The sequence below is a fragment of the Odocoileus virginianus genome, chromosome 12 (genome assembly GCF_023699985.2).
Source record: "Odocoileus virginianus isolate 20LAN1187 ecotype Illinois chromosome 12, Ovbor_1.2, whole genome shotgun sequence".
Classification (NCBI taxonomy): domain Eukaryota; kingdom Metazoa; phylum Chordata; class Mammalia; order Artiodactyla; family Cervidae; genus Odocoileus; species Odocoileus virginianus.
Genome location: NC_069685.1, coordinates 60,180,399 through 60,197,402, shown reverse-complemented (window position 1 = coordinate 60,197,402; position 17,004 = coordinate 60,180,399). Strand labels below are relative to the sequence as shown.

General features: G+C 47.8%; 1 protein-coding gene across 2 annotated transcripts in view; it reads right to left on the bottom strand.

Annotated features, from left to right (window-relative positions):
• Positions 1 to 6,222: 6,222 nt before the first annotated feature.
• CORO1C (coronin 1C) overlaps positions 6,223 to 17,004 on the bottom strand; it is a 74,495-nt gene continuing 63,713 nt past the window's right edge. For both annotated transcript variants that reach the window (XM_020876047.2, XM_020876048.2), the window contains exons 5-11: positions 16,636 to 16,817; positions 14,796 to 14,915; positions 13,806 to 13,910; positions 12,301 to 12,446; positions 10,024 to 10,081; positions 9,677 to 9,922; positions 6,223 to 8,630 (exon numbers count right to left, since the gene is read on the bottom strand). In XM_020876047.2, the coding sequence (XP_020731706.1) occupies positions 8,511 to 8,630; positions 9,677 to 9,922; positions 10,024 to 10,081; positions 12,301 to 12,446; positions 13,806 to 13,910; positions 14,796 to 14,915; positions 16,636 to 16,817 (977 nt within the window). In that variant the 3' untranslated portion in view covers positions 6,223 to 8,510. The remainder of the gene's footprint in view (positions 8,631 to 9,676; positions 9,923 to 10,023; positions 10,082 to 12,300; positions 12,447 to 13,805; positions 13,911 to 14,795; positions 14,916 to 16,635; positions 16,818 to 17,004) is intronic.

Here is a 17,004-nt window from a genome sequence, read left to right as displayed (position 1 = left end):
TGGAAGGGGTCTCTTCCTGCAACAATTCCCCTTCTCAATGAGAACAGAACTTCGGGGAGTTGACCTTCAGCCCGATTCTGACTCCATCTCTGAGCAACCCCAGGAGCTGGCTGCTTTCAATGGAAGCCTACAGAGTAAGCCAGTCCTTCAGAGTGAAGAGGGACTCTCTAGGGCTCACTGGATCAGCTTAGGGTGCGCAGGGGCTGGTCCCAGACCAGAAGGCCAGACAGCAATCAAATCTTAAAAAGGTGCTCCAGACTCAGTGATTTTTCCAAGGAGCATAGCAGTTGAAGAAATCAATGCCTCCAACAAGCTACCCCAAGCCCTGGGCCTTCCTTGGCCCTAAAGGTACGGAGATGAAGAACTCTGGACCTCGGAACTCAAGGGCCTCTGATGGGGGAGACAGAGCTGTATGAGGAAGCAGTCTTGGTTGCAGACTAACTCAACTCAAACTGGCTTAGGCAGCAGTAGGACTCCTAGGGTGTTTCAGAAAGCTGGATCTCAGGCATGGACTCAGGGAGCAGAAGGGAATAGGATGCTTTCTCCATCACTGCACACCTGCCCTGCCTGCTTGCTCCCCGCACCCCAAATCCAACTCCTTCATAAAGGACTTGCTGCCACTGAAGGTGGTGGGTTCATTGGTCCAGCCTGGGGTGGACAGTGGTCAGGGGAAGGTCATATTCTGGAAGCGAAGTACTGTTGCCCAGATATTCCACTAGGCACCTTCATCTCTGTATTTTCAATTCACTCCTTCAACAAATGTTTATTAACGGCATATGCCAGATTCTAGATACTAGTGTCAAGTATTGGTCCTGACCTCATTCCATTTGGGAGAGAGAGAAACTTAGAGTTGATAGAGCTGGTGGTCACAGGTGTTAGGAGCTCTGCAGATACTGGGGGTGGGGGAAGGACGGGTGGTCCTGAGAGAATAGCACAGGTGGAAACTCGGAGGTAGGAGGCCTCTGACAAACACAACATTAGGAGAGGTCAGGAAGCCATGGGCCAGTCTCGAGGCTCTTCCAGCTTTTTATTCTGAGTGGGACGAAAAGCCGTGGAAGGTTTGGAGCCTACAAACAGGAGTCAGTCTACTTTTTCTAAAAGGGCCGGATTGCAAATTTCAGGCTTTGTGGCCAGTGGGTCTCCTAGTACCTACTCAACTCTGAGGATGTAGAATGAAAGCAACCACAGATGCTGCTCAAATGGGTGTGGTTGTGTTCCAATAAAATTTAGGGACACTAAAACTTGAATTTGATATAATTTTTACTTGTCACTGTTTTTGTGTGTGTGTTTGCTATTTTCTTACAGCCATTTAAAAATGAAAAAAACAAAAAACCAAAAACACTTCTTAGCTTGTGGGCTATACAGAACCTTCCAACAGGCAGGATTTGGCCTGTGGGCTCTTGTTTACCCAACCCTGCCTAAATACCTTGAAAGGTTACTCTGGCTGCTGTGCCAAGAACAGACTAAAGTGAGGATAACAGGAAGCTTGGTGAGGAAGACGTGATGGTTAACTATTATATGTCAGCTTAACTGGGTCACAGGGTACCTAGATATTTGGTCAAGTGTTATCCTGGGTGTGTCTATGCAGGTGTTTTCGGGTGAGAGGCACATTTCAATCGGTGGACTGAGGAAAGCAGATTGCCCTCCCCAGCGTGGGTGGGCCTTATCCAATCAGTTGACGATTAGACTAGAATAGAAAAGGCTGAGTAAGACTGAACTCCTTGCCTGACTTTGAGCACTGTTTTGCTGTCTTTGGACTCAAAACTGAAACACTGGGTGTCCAGCCAGCTGACTGGAGATATGGGGATTTGGCCTCTGTAATCCTGTGAGCCCATTGTTGATTAATCTCTCACTATATATATATATATGAACACATCTCGTTAGTTCTGTTTCTTGGGAAAACACAATACAGGTCAGTTCGTTTCAGAGAGGAAGGGGGCACGAACTACGAGCCTCACAGTGGTGGTGTGAGAAGTAGCTGGAATATGGACGTTATTTTCAAGCTGGAGCTGACATGAGTGACTCATGGGCTGTGAGAGAGGGGACAGGAACCAGGTGGGGTGGGTGGGAGGCAGGGGTGAGTTAAGGGGGCTCTCATACAGGGGGGCCAAAGAGCTGGAGACAAGAGGGGAACCATTTGTGTCTCCCCCAGAGACCTTGACAGACTCTGCTCTCGGAAATGTCACTCTGGAAACAAAAAAGGGAAGAGGCGGGTAGGAGCAGGGGTAGAGGAACCAGTTACAAGGCTGTTCGAAAGGCTGGTCACTCTGTGAGAGGCATGAGATTTCTAACAGGGGCTCAGGGCCCACATGGGGGTGGATCTCTACCTTGCCATCTTCGGGGACATTTTAATCCACTGCCCTGGTAGAAGCTGGCCAGGCTGTAAGAACTGGCTCATCACTTTGGGAAACTGCAGTTGAGGATGGCAATGTGTTGACCAGGAACTGCTTTGTCTTACCTTTTACAATCCAAATAGCATCTTGGCACAGAAATGAATCTGCAGCAACTTCCTGTTATCTATGGGGCAACTTCCCAGCTCTCAGGTCTCATCACTAGAGCCCCAGAGCTGAAGATTGACTTCTTGACCCGTGGGGCACTGAGTTTTGGTTCAAACAACCTTTCCTGGCTGGGTCGCTTGGTCATTGGCTCTACTCCAATTTTTCTACAGGCCTTTAAAAAAATCTCACTATAAAAATAAGTATTTCCTCAGTGAATGCCAAGATGAATGGAACCACGGTGGGGAGGGGTGGTTTAGAAATGAGTAACGAGAGACAGCAGGGCTGTAAAGGTGAAGGCTGCCCTGCTCCCCGCCTCCCCAGCTGCTGCAGCACCTCAGGGCCCCCCCCGCCTCCAGGACCCTGTGTGTGACTCCTTCACACTGTGATCCGTCCATACCCCCCTGGAATAGCCAGCCGTGAAGGTGGGATGGTACTTGGTGTTTAAAGGCCTTGCGCACAGCACCCGACACCAGACCAGTTACTTGCTCTTCCCCTTTCAGACATGGATGACCCCCCTCGCCTCTTTCAACCCAAAGCTTTTCCTATACCCAAAACTGTCTGCAGGCCTTTGTCTGAATCATTTCTCCCCGGTGCTGCTCCAAACCCACCATGTCTATTTTCCAAAAATACTGAGTCTTTCAGATCACCATGAGGAAGCCTCCATTAAAAAAAAAAAAAAAACAACCCTTAGCACCTAGTGGTTTTGGTAACAACCTGTCCACTTGCTTTTCAATCTTCTGAGCTGACTGCTTCAGTGGATTAACATCTGGTCTGACCCCAGCTCCAGGCACTGCTCTCTGTTCAGGAGAGCTGGGTTCCTCCCCCCAGCACTCACCACCCTCCATTCATGAACTCAGGCTCTGAAAATCAGCTTTCTCATTTTCATTTCCATGCAGTAACGTGAAACTACACTGAATCTCACAGAGCCCACCAGCTTCTCTCAACTCACCTTCCTCAATGTTGTAACCCAACTACCAAACTTGGCAGCCACCTGACCCCCCAAAGATCTTTATATCCGGAGTAATTTCTCTCTTTCCACTTCTATGACTAGCATCTCCTAACAAACCCCTTCCACTTCTAGGTCTGTGTTAAACCAGTAGGTGGTGGACTAAATTCCAGGGGATGGGATGAAGACTGTTGCTACCTGCACATCAACCCTCTTGGACTTATTAATAAAATTGGACATGCCCCCCGGGGAGGTGGAACCACCCCTGTTCAAACAGAGGTGGCAGCTGGCACTGAGATTAAGCACATTAAAACATGTTACCCCATGTCGTGTTGGTTGAAAACATATTTCCCACTTTCCGTGGCCTTCATTTTTTATGCCAAGTATTAAATATATAATTTGCTTTCTATGCAGCCAATCTATCTTTTCCTCTGGGATTCATTCTATTGCTTTAGGATTTAAAATCTTTTACCCACTCTCAAGTCTAGATAAGAAGGGATTTATTTTTTCCTTCTAAATTTGAAAAGAGAAGTTTCCTGAGACCCAGACATAGAGAAAGATCTCACGGACATAGTGGGGGGAAGGAGAGGGTGGGACGAATTGAGAGTAGCACTGAAGTATACATACTTACCATGTGTAAAACAGATAGCTGGTGGGAAATTACTGTATTGCCCGGGGAGAGCAGCCGGGTGCCCTGTGATGACCTAGAGTGGTGGAATGTCGGGGAGGGAGGCTCAGGAGGGAGGGAATATATATAGACCTCTATCTGGGCTTCCCTGTTGACTCAGACAGAAAAGAATCTGCTTGCTTTCTCAATGCAGGAGACCCGGGTTCGACCCCTGGGTCGGGAACATCCCCGGGAGAAGGCAACGGCTACCCACTCCAGTATATCTATATTTGCATCTATAGTTCTGACTGGTTTGTGTTGTTAAACAGCAGAAACCAACATAACATTATAAAGCAATTATCCCATTTTCAAAAAAGTTTCCTTTTGTTTAGCCACTGACCTCGGGACACATGGACACTGGTGTTGCTGGGAGGCCTCCCTGCTCCCACTGCGGCGTCAATGTCCCACCACTGAGTGACAACGCCTCCTGCTTCAACCAACTATTAATTTATCACTTGTACATTATTAACTTCTTTCTGGGAAATAAGACACTTATAGGAAATTGAGAAATTCAGAAAAAAATATCCAGTTAATGAAAAATTACCCACAACTGCTACCCTACATAGCAACATTTGTGGTCTTTATCCTACATATAAATATTCGTTATATATACATGTATCCCTAAGCTGTGTACTTAGTCACTCGGCCATGTCCAACTCTTTGTGACCCCGTGGACTGTAGCCCACCAGGCTCCTCTGTCCATTGGATTCTCTAGGCAAGAATATTGGAGTGGGTAGCCATTCCCTTCTCCAGGGACCTTCCGTTCCAGGAATCAAACTGGGATCTCCTACATTGCAGGCAGATTCTCTACCAGCTACCAGGGAAGCCCCTATATTCTTAAGAGGGTTTGTCAAAAACAACCTGTTCTGGGATGGTTAATAATGAACCCACCCTGCTCAAGTAATTCCTACTCCTCTAATTCCCAAACATGCCTCCCGCTAGCGTCCTTGGGATAGAATTTCCAGAGGTGAAAATATCGAAAGCTTCTGATATACCCTATCAACCTACCCTCGGCAATAGTGCCAGTTTATATACACTGTCTCCAGGAGTGGAGGAAAAACTTTTCAGCCCCCACAGAAGGAAAGATGGGTATCCTTGACCATGACTCATGTCTGTGACCCCATGATGGCTTTAGGACCTGGAGATGTGCTGGCAGAAAGAGAAGGGCCACTTAGGGTTAAGATTCTGAAGCGCCAACAGAAGTTCCTCTGGACACAGAACACCGAGAATGGTGGCAAGGGAAGTAGACTTTCGAAAAACAGAAGTTCTCCCTCGACGGGGCCTGGCTGACTGTCTGGGGCTAACACCCTGGGTCTTCTGGCAATGAAGCAAGGCGGCCGAGGGGAGAAAACCAGCCAGTCGGAAACACGCTGCACCACGAATCTGCACCCTGACCGGGGGTGCTGGGGGGCTGCAGACGGACACGGCCGACCTCCACTTCCGTCTGTGCAGACACGGACGCACGGGCAGACCACGGCCCTGGCCTCTGCTCTCCCCACAGACTACAGCCACTTTGGGAGAGGGAATTTGAGGAGAGGCTTCGCGCCAATGAGTCATCACAGTCACAGACATTTAGAGAAACCAAACAGTGGGAAATTCTTTGCTATGATCACTGAAATGTCACAGGATAGTGCTTTCAGGGCAGAAAGGGGAGCTGAGAGAGGGCCATGAAATTCAAATGACCTTGAAAACCTTTTGTTGGAGTAAAAATCACAGTTAAATCAAGGGTATTGTGCTTCTACTGAAGAAAGAGATGCTTTCCTAAGCCCTGATTCCCAGGAAATCAGCTCATCACAGAAACTGGTGGCTGTGCAGGGACTCCTTGGGTGACCAGACACAGCTATTTCTCTCACCCGAACCCTCGTCCCTCCTTCACAACAAGGGGCTCGGCAAGACGAGGCAGTCTGCCCCAGATCCACCCCTGCGGAAGGCTGGAGGCGGGTTCTGAACCCCACTCCATGTCCAGAGCCAGGGGGCCCACCCATACATGCCCCGTACTTACCCTCCGAGAAAGGTGGGGGGGGGTTCCACTGAGTCAGAGACACTGTGTCAGGCAGCAAGGCACTCACTGCCTCAAAGACAGCGGACATGTGAAATAAACACGGACACCGTTTTGTAATCATTTTTTTTTCTTTTATCTTTTAAAATGGAAGCGAGTGTTTCGACAGAATACGATGGCTGCTCTATAAGAGCCGATCTAGGAGTAATTCACTGGGTCTTCTCTCGGATAGCTCAGATTTTAAAAAAAAGAAAATACAAGAAAAATAGCCCACAGAGCGTCAGACACCAACTCTGAGCCTGGCGGGGAATCCGTTCATTAAATAAGCCATAAGCTGCACACTCAGGTCAGAATAACCAGCCCCTGCCTCCTCATCTCTCCAAACCATACTCCCTAAGGTGTTTCACCACCATCACCAATTTTGCTCACTTAATTAATTGGGTATCAGAACCTTAGAACATTTCTGAATCTTAATAATGACGGTCTTCAGCAGATTGTGTTGATAAAGAAACACATACAGGCTTGAATATAAACCACTGTAATTACTGTTTTTTTTATATCTCATCATCCACTTGAGTATTTAAAGCACACACGTACACACATGTACACACAAAACCACACCAAACATTCAAATACCCTGACACTGTGGAGACAGCAATCCCAGGGTTGGCTAAGAACATGGTACCTTTTCTACATGGACACATGGACAGCTCGGACATGTATCCCAACCCACCGACGCCACACTCTGCCTCAGCCTGGCCCCCTGCTCACAGACGATTCCAGCCAGTCCCGTCCCAGCCCCACACCCGAAGGCGTACATGCAAGCGTCCCCGCCGTGGCCCCAAAGGCATGACATGATTCCTATTCCATCACTCAGCTCTTCCAAAAGGGCTCCTTACACCTTTTTTCCCTCGGGCATGCGCTCTGAGAAAATAGAAATGGAGAGAGGTTCCTGCTAACCCAGGAGCGGGGCAGGCCTGGGAGCTCAATGTCTGGCCTGGGACTAGGCAGCCTCTGGGTTTGGACCCAGCCTCGGAGCCGCTGCAGGGGGCACGGGTGAGTCTGTGTAGAGGGTGCGGAGGGACAAGTGACACCACCAAAGCTACAGCAGATGTCTGCTTCCTTCTTGGCCCTTCTCAGTCTTGGTGTTCAACAGCACCCTCTGGCCTCCGCTTAGCAGAATGCAGTTAGGACCGAAACGCAAGAGGGAAGCCCTGAGAGGGAGAGCTACATACAGAAGAAGGGAGAAAGGAAGGGCAGTAGCTCCAGGGATGCTGGCGGGGGGCAGAGGGTGGGGGGGTAAGCTGTCCAGCACAGGACGAGCGGGAAAGCAGAGAATCAGGCAGGGCGACACGCGGGGCAAATGCTCCCCTCCAGGTTCCCTGGTCTGTGTCCCGCCTAACCTTGGGTAAGCTGCTGAAAATGACAAGAAGGAACACTCCACAGCGTGTGTGGCTCCTCGTCCGGGACACCCTTGTCAAGTATTGACCCAAACCTGAAATATGACATCAAAAGGGATGAAGGCAACAGATTCTATGTGTGTAACAAAACCGCAGAAACACATGCGAGTTTAGGTTAGATTATAATCATCTGAAGCACAGGATAACCAAGAAGCAAAATTCCATTCTGGTACAACCACCCAATTTCTAGAAAAGAGAAAGAAAATGATTCAATATGAGCCTTTTTTTTTTGTTTTTGATCAGAAGACTCAATGGGAGGGGAGGGTGGGAATACGAATCCACGTGATTTTTCAAGTCTTCCTTTTACACAGTCATTAAGATGACCAGGTTTGTGCTGCAGAGAAGTCAGCACGGTGTGGCTACGGCTCTGATTGTTCTCAGATGAATGTTTATACAAAATAATATCTTATCTTCATTTAGTTTATAAACATACACAGTGCTGTCCCTTTCAAATTAAAGGAAAAAAAAAAAACCCACACACAAATACTGCAAAGTAGCAAAATACAAAGAAAAAAAAAGCTACTTTTGGTTTTGGCAACATTAAAAAAAAAAGGAAATACAAAAAGCAATGTGGCATTGGTCCCTGTTTGTAAAAAAAAAAATAGAAAGGAAAAAAAAGGTACTTGGGCAGGACACTGAATCAGAATTGGTTGGGTTTCTAAAATTCAGAATATCTGGGATTTTCAAAGTAGCACTTTTGTCTTTTAGAAGTTCACAAGACACATAACACTTAAAACATCAAAAAAAGTTTTCTGGTAAAAAGCTCAGCTTTTAAATCACATTTTGTTTCTGCAAATTTGGGAGACGAATTGAGTTCTTACTGGAATGTGGCCTATCACTGGTCCACAGATCTGAAATGGAATGTCTCCAAAGGCAGTGCCTCCCTTCGCCCTCCCCGGGACCACGCCTTCCTGCTCCCATCTTGGGGTGGGGTGGGCCTTCAAGCCGCTATCTTCGCCATCTGCTGTTCTAACTTGGAAATACGCTCATCTTGATTGCAGATTGTGTCTTTTATAGATTTGATCTCTTTTAAAATCTCATCCAACTTGGCTTCATTTTGCTAAGGAAACAAAAAAGGGGGGAGGGAAGAGGGTGACTAAAGGCAGCGAAGTTCAGCACAGGTAGCACGTACGGGGCATAAATGGGCTGTTCTACTTGGAAGTAGCAGGTCGCAGGCTAGGCCTCGTAGGAACTCAATGAACGCTGGCCAGTTCTCCTGACCCCACAGCAAAGCAACTGTGCATCACGGCTCCCGGCCCCTCACCTGTGCACCTACCTGGATGGACTCTTGGGATACAGTTAAGCTGTAGGAGGAGACTGAACCCTGCAAGGCTGCCCCACATTTCAAACACCCCCATCACCCTCCTCAAGCAGGAACACCCTCTATGTGGCCAGGGTGAGGGTGATCTTCTAGAGGCTGCCGAGCACCCATCAACTCCTGGAGAAGGTCCTTCCTGGGAACTACACCCCCTGCCCTAAGAGCCTGAGCTTCTCCCTCGTGGAGCTGATTCTTTGGGAGGAAACCCTGCTGTCTCCAAAGTCATGGGGCGTCAAGGAGCCTCCCTGGCCACAGCCTGAGGGCACCTGTCCTCTGCTTGCCGCTCCTCTCATTATCGACAACGCTCAGCCCTCCTGGCCCCCAGAACTCCCTTCCGCAGACTGCCGGTGCCCCGCCCTCTCCCCTCCCTGGCTGGCCCCTGCCCTCCCCCACATGGGTCTTCACTGCCAGCCTCTGCTCCTGACATGACTCAATCATTAAGACACCCAGGGTCATCTCAGCCTCTGAGTCCCACTCACTCCAGATCCTTCCATCACTCGAATACCCGGCAACTTCTACACTCTTTCACCACTCTTCCCTTCCAGGACCTCCTCTCCCCAGCATCAGTAACAGGCTGACTTCTATCCCAGTCATCATAAAAAACAGAACTAAAGGAATCAAACCCATAAATGCCATGTGGCCAAGGTAGTTCCTACAGACAGTGCCTGTTATCATGGCTGGAGCCTGCCTGGCTGGTGGGGACAGTGCTTGCAGACGCCCAGGGCTGGCAGGCGCCTCTGGAGGAGCAGGCCGGGCCAGCCCACTCCCCTAGGCCCGGCGGTCCTTACCCCGCTGGCCGCATCTGCGGTCTTCTTGGGGATGCTGATCAGGTCGCACTTCTTGTTTGCCGTGGGCTTGCTGTCCAGAATGTTCTTCTTGACCACCTTGAGGTCCCTGTTTTTGCCAGGGATGTACCCGTGCTTCAGTGAGATGAGGAGTGGATCGGCATTCTTCCCCTCAAACCACTCTTCTGCCTCCAGGGCTGCCTCAGGCCCGGCCGTGTCGGGGTACAGGTCATCTTGGAAAAGGTCAGACTACATGGGACACAGAAGAGAAACTCACAGGTGAGGAAGAAAGGTGTGGAATGCTTAAAATTCTTTATAAACACAGATCACCTAGACAGCTGGGCACTTACCTTCCTGGGGACAGTCATGATAATAGGTTCACACTTTCTCTCGTGAAGTTTGAAGAATCTTCAAAGGAGAGATAAAGGCAAAGTTGTATTAAGTGAAACAGGCCAAGTAACAGGCTTAGCAAGCATTCTTGTACATGCTGCGGTTGCCCATCGCCTCATCTGACAGATCCTGAGGAGCAGGGAGAACTCAGAGTTCCCATTCACAGAGGAGGAAGAGGAAGTGAGAGGAGCTATGCCGGGAAACGGCGGACAGGGACGTGAACCAGGAGCAGAGGCCTATGCATTATGGTGACAGTCAAGTTCCAACTATCGGGGGGCTGATGAGCCGTGGGGAGATGATTAACATCACCAATAGGAACCGCCTGTGAGAGAATTACCGCGTCGACAGCCAGGAGGCAAGAACACCCACCTCTCAGAGAGTATCTACGACCTGGATGCCAGGTCTCCCGCCAACATGAGGTGGTTGAACATTCCTAAGTATAAACAGGATTTTTAAAAAGGAAATGAGAACAATCCTAGGAATTAAATGTTGGCATCTGAGCAAACCACATCAGGGGTTAACACTCAAGAAAACTCTGGAATTATTCAGAGCATGAGAAGAGTAGGAACAGCAAGCCCCAAACCTGTGCAGTCGCTCAGCAGTGGGAAGACGGGTCTAAGCTGGATGGCCAGCTCCACTCCCACGCCAGGGCTTATGTCCACCTCAGCCAGCCTTGAGCTCCTCATTCATGAAGGGGGTGCGGTAGCACCCACCTCGCGCATGGAAAGGGGATCTGGGCCATGTGGTTAATACAGTGCCCCACATGTCACCAACACCCAGAAACAGAGTCAACAGGAGGCGTCCTGACTGACCCGCTTAAACGGTCACTCCTCAGTATTCACGGGGGATGGGTCCAGGACACCCCAAAACACGGAAATCTGAGGATGCTCTCAAGTCCCTTACAAAAAACGGTGCAGCGCTTTACAGTCTAAATCATTCTAGATGACTTATGACGCCTAGGATGACGTAAATGCTAGGTAAACAGTTGTGAACACAGTGTAAATGCTATGTAAATTGTGTCCCATGTTCCACAGATTCAAGTTTTGCTTTCTGGAACTCTCGGGAACTTTTTCCCCTCAGTATTTTCAATCCATGGATTCAGAACTTGCAAGTTCCAAGGGCTGACTATGGTCTCTTCAAACTTTTAGATGACAGTAGAGTAAACCTGTTCCCAAACCCTGAATGTAATTTTAAAGCTCAGAATCAGTCTGTTTTGAACCACGTTTTGCTTCTGGTTGCCCTGTACAGCATGCCTACTTCCCTGGCCAGGGATCGAACTCATGGTTCCTGCAGTGGAAGCACAGAGTTTTAACCACTGGGGAAGTCCTTAAACCACATTTTGATTGTTTTAAACCACAATTTAGAAGTATTTGTGACAGCTTCCTTTCATTATTCTAGCTATAGAGTTTTTAAAAAAAGTATTTAAAAAGTATTTAAAAAAAAAACCTGCAGTGATTATATAAAAATGGGCCCATAAAAATTTCTTTTATTTTTAAAGATGTGTCAATTATCTGTGTGACCAGCTGAACACACTTAGAAAAATGTCCATGAAAGCAGTGTTATAAAGATGAGTGGTATGATCATGTGCTTGACAATGTTGTGCTAGTTATTTTGTTGTTTAAAATGGCCAGCAGTCGGTTGGTACTGAGAAAAAAAGCCTGCCCCTTAGGAAAGTCACTAGCATCATGGAATATGCATTTTTAAAAACTCCACAGAGTAGCAGAGAGAGACAGACGTTACACAGCACAGAAGAGCTTCCTAAGCCAACTAACCTAACACCCGCTATGGATCGCTGCTTCTCTAATTTCAGATCCACAGGGTCCATGAGCCAGTTAGGAACTTGGCAGGTCCCCTCACAGGGCAGGAAAACCATCCCTCAGTTCCATCCTGGGGACAGGCTCCCTGGTTGCCTCCCAGGGGACACTGGCCACAGCTGCAGCCTGAAGACAAGAGACGAAGATTTCACTAAATCAGCGTGTGAGTCACCTCAGCGAAGCTACTTAGCTGTATTTCAAATTTATAATCTGGAGGACGGGGAGGGCACAGTTGGATTAAATGATTTTGAATGGTTCATTCTTGCTCTCAAGCCCCATGTTTCTAAGAAGGAAATGAGACACTAGTTCTACGATTCTACTGCACACACACAGGTAGAAAGACTGGGCACAGCAGAATCACGTGCTCTCATAGAACACAGACGGCGTAAGCCTTCTAAACACTTTCCGATACCAATTCTTTACCTGGCAATCTCACATTTGTTGACATCGAGTCCCCTCTTAGGCATGTAGCCCATTCCCCTCTGAGGCTCCTTGCTGCTGAACGTGTTGAGGTAGTGGACATAAGGGGATTCGTCTGTGATCTCGAAGTAGCGGATACTGCTGTCGCCCTGCAAGAAACGGGAGATGTGAGCCAGAACACCTGGTTTAGGTGGGCGTCCCACTCCTCCCTGAACTCGGCGCTGACTGGGACTCCGCTGCAGTGTGGACCGTTTCCTCCCCTTACGAGGCTTAGCCTCTGATGGCTTCACTTCCGGGCGGAGCAACCCCTCGCTTGTGCAAGGCTAGCATGCCCTCTAAAGGGCCTCTGTTTGAGGGCTCTGACTGTCCTGCGCTGCGTCTGACACTGAGGCAGAGTCGGGGAGGAAAGGCTCATCGCCCAAAGGGATGACTTTAACATTCCTTCATGGCACAGGTCTGAGGGCACAACACCAGACAACAGAATAAGAAGTAAGACTTCTAATGAAGAAACATTAGTTTCAGCAAGCACTCTTTAACTTCAGATTGGAATGCTATATCACTGCAATGTGTTAGGTTCTGTGATCACTGCGTAGAAGGTCAGAGATTTCTGAAGACCTGAATATACTAGCCTGAGTGTAAATAACTATCATGCAGTTACAAGAAACTGAGAACGAAGGCAGTCCTGCCAGGCAGAGGGGAGAGAAGAGGTCTGTGGAAGAAGTGATAAAGAGCTGGGCGGTACTCCACCCTCCTCTCCTTTCCCATGATCTCCATCTGTTTCAGGGATGTAACTGTCTAAAGCAATGAAGACAAGCTAATCACACACTGCTTTCTACATACTCACAGTAACTTTCCACCCAGTGCTAGTAACATCTGGCTGACGATGTGGTCTATGGCTGCTGTTAACATTGCAAGTACGACTTTCAAGGAAACAGACAAGATCTCAGTTTCTAAGTAACTGACCTATAAAAATCTCAAGCAGGTCTGCAGCTCACTCCATCAGTTGTGAACAGAAGTAATAATAAGACCCCCAGCTTCACCCAGCAAGGGATTATCTGACAGGTTCAGGGAAGGGAACACATCAACAGATCTATTTTTATTAATTCAATTATTTCAACTACAAAAATTCTACATGATTATTGAACCTACAAAAAAAGAAGGGATGCTGAGGTCACCACCTTCTAAAATGATGTAACAGTAATGAAGATAAAGCTACCAACACTTTAGTTAGGCAGAGATCATCAGGCAGCAGAAAGGGGTTTTGTGTGGGGTCTTCCTGTAACGACTGTCACATTCTGACACTTGAGTTGGGCCACATAATCCACAGCCTGGCCCTTAACACAGAACTCCAGGAGTGAGAACCCTCTGGAGAGTCTCTGAGGCCCTCAAAAGATCATATCCACAAAGCGTTATTCTCTATACGATTGCCCATCTACTAAAGCTCTGAAGGATAAACTTTTCTTCTCACAGAATTAAATTTAAGATCAAACAGAAAAGTTACTGCTTACCTTTCCACACAAGTAAATGATACTGGTGTCGGGGTCGTAGAAAGGCAGCAAAACCCCATTGCTAGTGTCCATTTCATGAAGAGCAATTGGTTCCTCCATATTTTTCTGGAAGTATATATATATATATACACACACACATATATGTATACACACACAAACACACGTACATACACACATTTTAAAAGATGAGTTTTCATAAGACAGTACATCCTTTCATCTCTAAGTTAGCCATTTCCCTAAAATAATGAAAGTTTAAACAACATACATGTAATATTCATACGTGTAATTACCAGTAAGAATAGTACATGAGATCCAGCTCACTGAAAAGTGTGTTGACTTGACTGCATAATTAATGCACCCATCAGTGTGATCCCATAAGAGATGAGAGAGTCCATCTCTTCTGTGACTACTTTCTTTTTAAAAGTACTTTTTTCTTATTAAAAAAAAAAAACTCATATTCTTTAGACAGTTAAAAGGTACAGGAAAAATACAAAAATCATCGCATATGCCATAATCCCACAGTCCAGTGCGGGGCAATGACTGCTTTGGCCTACTTCCCTCCAGCACATAAGCACACACAGAGTGGGATCATACCATATATGCAGTTCAGTACTTTTTTCCCACTTTTGCTGTCATGAACATTTTCCCAAGCATGACTATTGTGATTTAGACATTTGATCATGTTCTTTAGGAAACATTTTAACTAAGTTTACAACTTATTTCCCAAGTCTAAAACACTGGATTCTTCATGCATTCTTTCAAAAAACAACAGTCAACATGGACTCCTTGGGAGTATCAAGAATGTATTTTTAAAACACACTCAGAAGTAAGTCTCTAGTGAGGATGAGGACTTCACATCCAATTTAAGATGAGCAGGAATTCAGCATATGACACTGAGAACCCCAACATCTATTAACCCACCTCAAGGCGTGCTCAGAAAAGGGAAAGCTTGAGGCTGCGAAGGGGTGGCAGGGCCACGAAGGCACGTACCGGGTTCCAGAGAGCCAGCTGCCGCTCGCTCATTCGACTGAAGCCAGTGGTGAAGACATTGCCGTCGGCCAGGAAGATGGCTCTCATGGGTCGGGCCCCTTCATGTGCTTTCTCCTTCTCCTGGGCGAGAAAGCAAAGAGGCATTTTATACACAGTCAGACCAGACCGCAGGAAGGAAAAGTGAGGTGCAGCGGGGGCTCAGTGAACCCAGCTACACCCCACATGCCACTCATATCAAAGGTGTAACTGTGTGTGCGCACATGCATGTCAGTACTGACCACCTCCCTCCCTGAAGGAGGAGGAAACAGACACTGAGGGATCTGGCCAAGGCCTCTCAGCTGGCAAGCAAGCAAGCATGCCAGGCCTGGACTGAAAGGCCTCAACCCTTCCACCAGCCCCTGCCACCAACTCCAGTCCAGCCTCTGCAAAAACATGTGAAAGGGCTCTGCCAAACATTTGTTTCTCAAAAGCATGATAATAACCTAAAGGTGGATATATGCTATGGCATCCAGCAATTTCATGGGACAGGAAGTCGAGTCTGGTTAACCCCTTCCTTGGCCTCATTTGTTCAATGGGAGCCCATCAGCTCTGCCCTATGGAATGTTCTAGTGGAGAAACCACACGCACAGGGCCTTGATAAACACCAGCCATGCCTGTCGCCTGATTCATAAAAAGCAATGCCAGCCAAGAGCCACCTTCTCAGAGAAGGGCTGTGACGGGGCACAGAGTTGGGGAGAAGTGACTAAAGGCCTGACTGTCCATCTCTGTCAGAATGTGTGATTTTGTGGAGGCCTAGCTCAGAGGGCAGGACCAAGGATGTTATGCTGGAAAGAATGCTCGGCGTCATCAGGCCCTTTAACAACCAACTGAGGAGCAGGAGAGGGAATCCACTGGGCTACCTGCAGTCCTAGGCCAGCATGCAATTAAACTCTGCAGGTTAGCTGATCTAGACTTGCCAAGCCTTTTTTTTAAGGGTGATATTGTATCTTCACAACTTAATTTTTAAATTTTATTTACTTATTACTTATTATTTTTGGTCATGCTAGGCTGTGTTGTTGCATGTGGGCTTTCTCTGGTTGTGGTGAGTGGAGGCTACTCTCTCGTTGCGGTGAGCAGGTTCCTCACTGCGGTGGGTTCTCTGGTTGTGAAGCACGGGCTCTTGGGTGTTTGGGCTTCAATGGTTGCGGTCTAAGGCTCTAGAGCTCGGGCTCCATGGCGGTCGTGAGCGGGCTTCGCTGACCCTCCCAGATCAGGGACTGAGCCCATGTCTCCTGCACTGGCAGGTGGATTCTTCACCACGGAGCCACCAGGGAAGCCCTGGACTTGCAAATTCTTAAGCACACTGATAAAAAAATTTGTCTCTCTGTGAGAAATGGTTGACAACTGAGAGGGAGAAAGGGAAAGAAAGAAACTGAAGTCGCTCAGTCGTGTCCGACTCTTTGCGACCCCATGGACTGCAGCCTATCAGCCTCCTCCGTCCATGGGATTTTCCAGGCAAGAATACTGGAGTGAGTTGCCATTTCCTTCTCCAGGAGATCTTCCTGACCCAGGGATCGAACCCAGGTCTCCCACATTGTAGGCAGATGCTTTACCATCTGAGCCTCCAGGGAAGTCTTACCAGGAAGGCTTGGGTAAAAGCTGCACATGCACAGCTCTGAAGAAAAAGGCAAGTGGGAGACAGAAGCCCGGACAAGCCTTTTCTGATTCACAGTTGGGTCTCTGTACACAGCAAGGGTCCACGGACTGGCAGCCCAGCCTCTCTGATCTGCGTTAAAAAGCAGAAAGCTCTCACCCACTGGAGCACTACAAAGACTGCGGCTGTTGTCCTAAGAATACTTACAGCAACAATCTCCTGTTTCCTCGGATCGATTACTCTCACTTTCTTGTCTTTGGAGGCTGTGCAGATCAGACTACCGTTCCGGTTCCAGCTGACATTGTAAATCATGTCTGAATGCATGTCATCCAAGTTTATCAGGGCTTCCCCGGTCCCCACGTTCCAGATGATGATGGCATTATCACAGCCTGCAAGCAAGCAGAACCACACCCTCAGGGATGAGAAACGCCTACAGAACAACACATCTGTGAAAACCATAAGCACAGGGAGGATAAATATACACGTGTATTGAAATGGAGATGCTGATTATAAGAAGCCCTACTTGCCAGGAGTCAAAACCTGAGATGACCAAAAGAAAAAGAGATTATGTAAAAC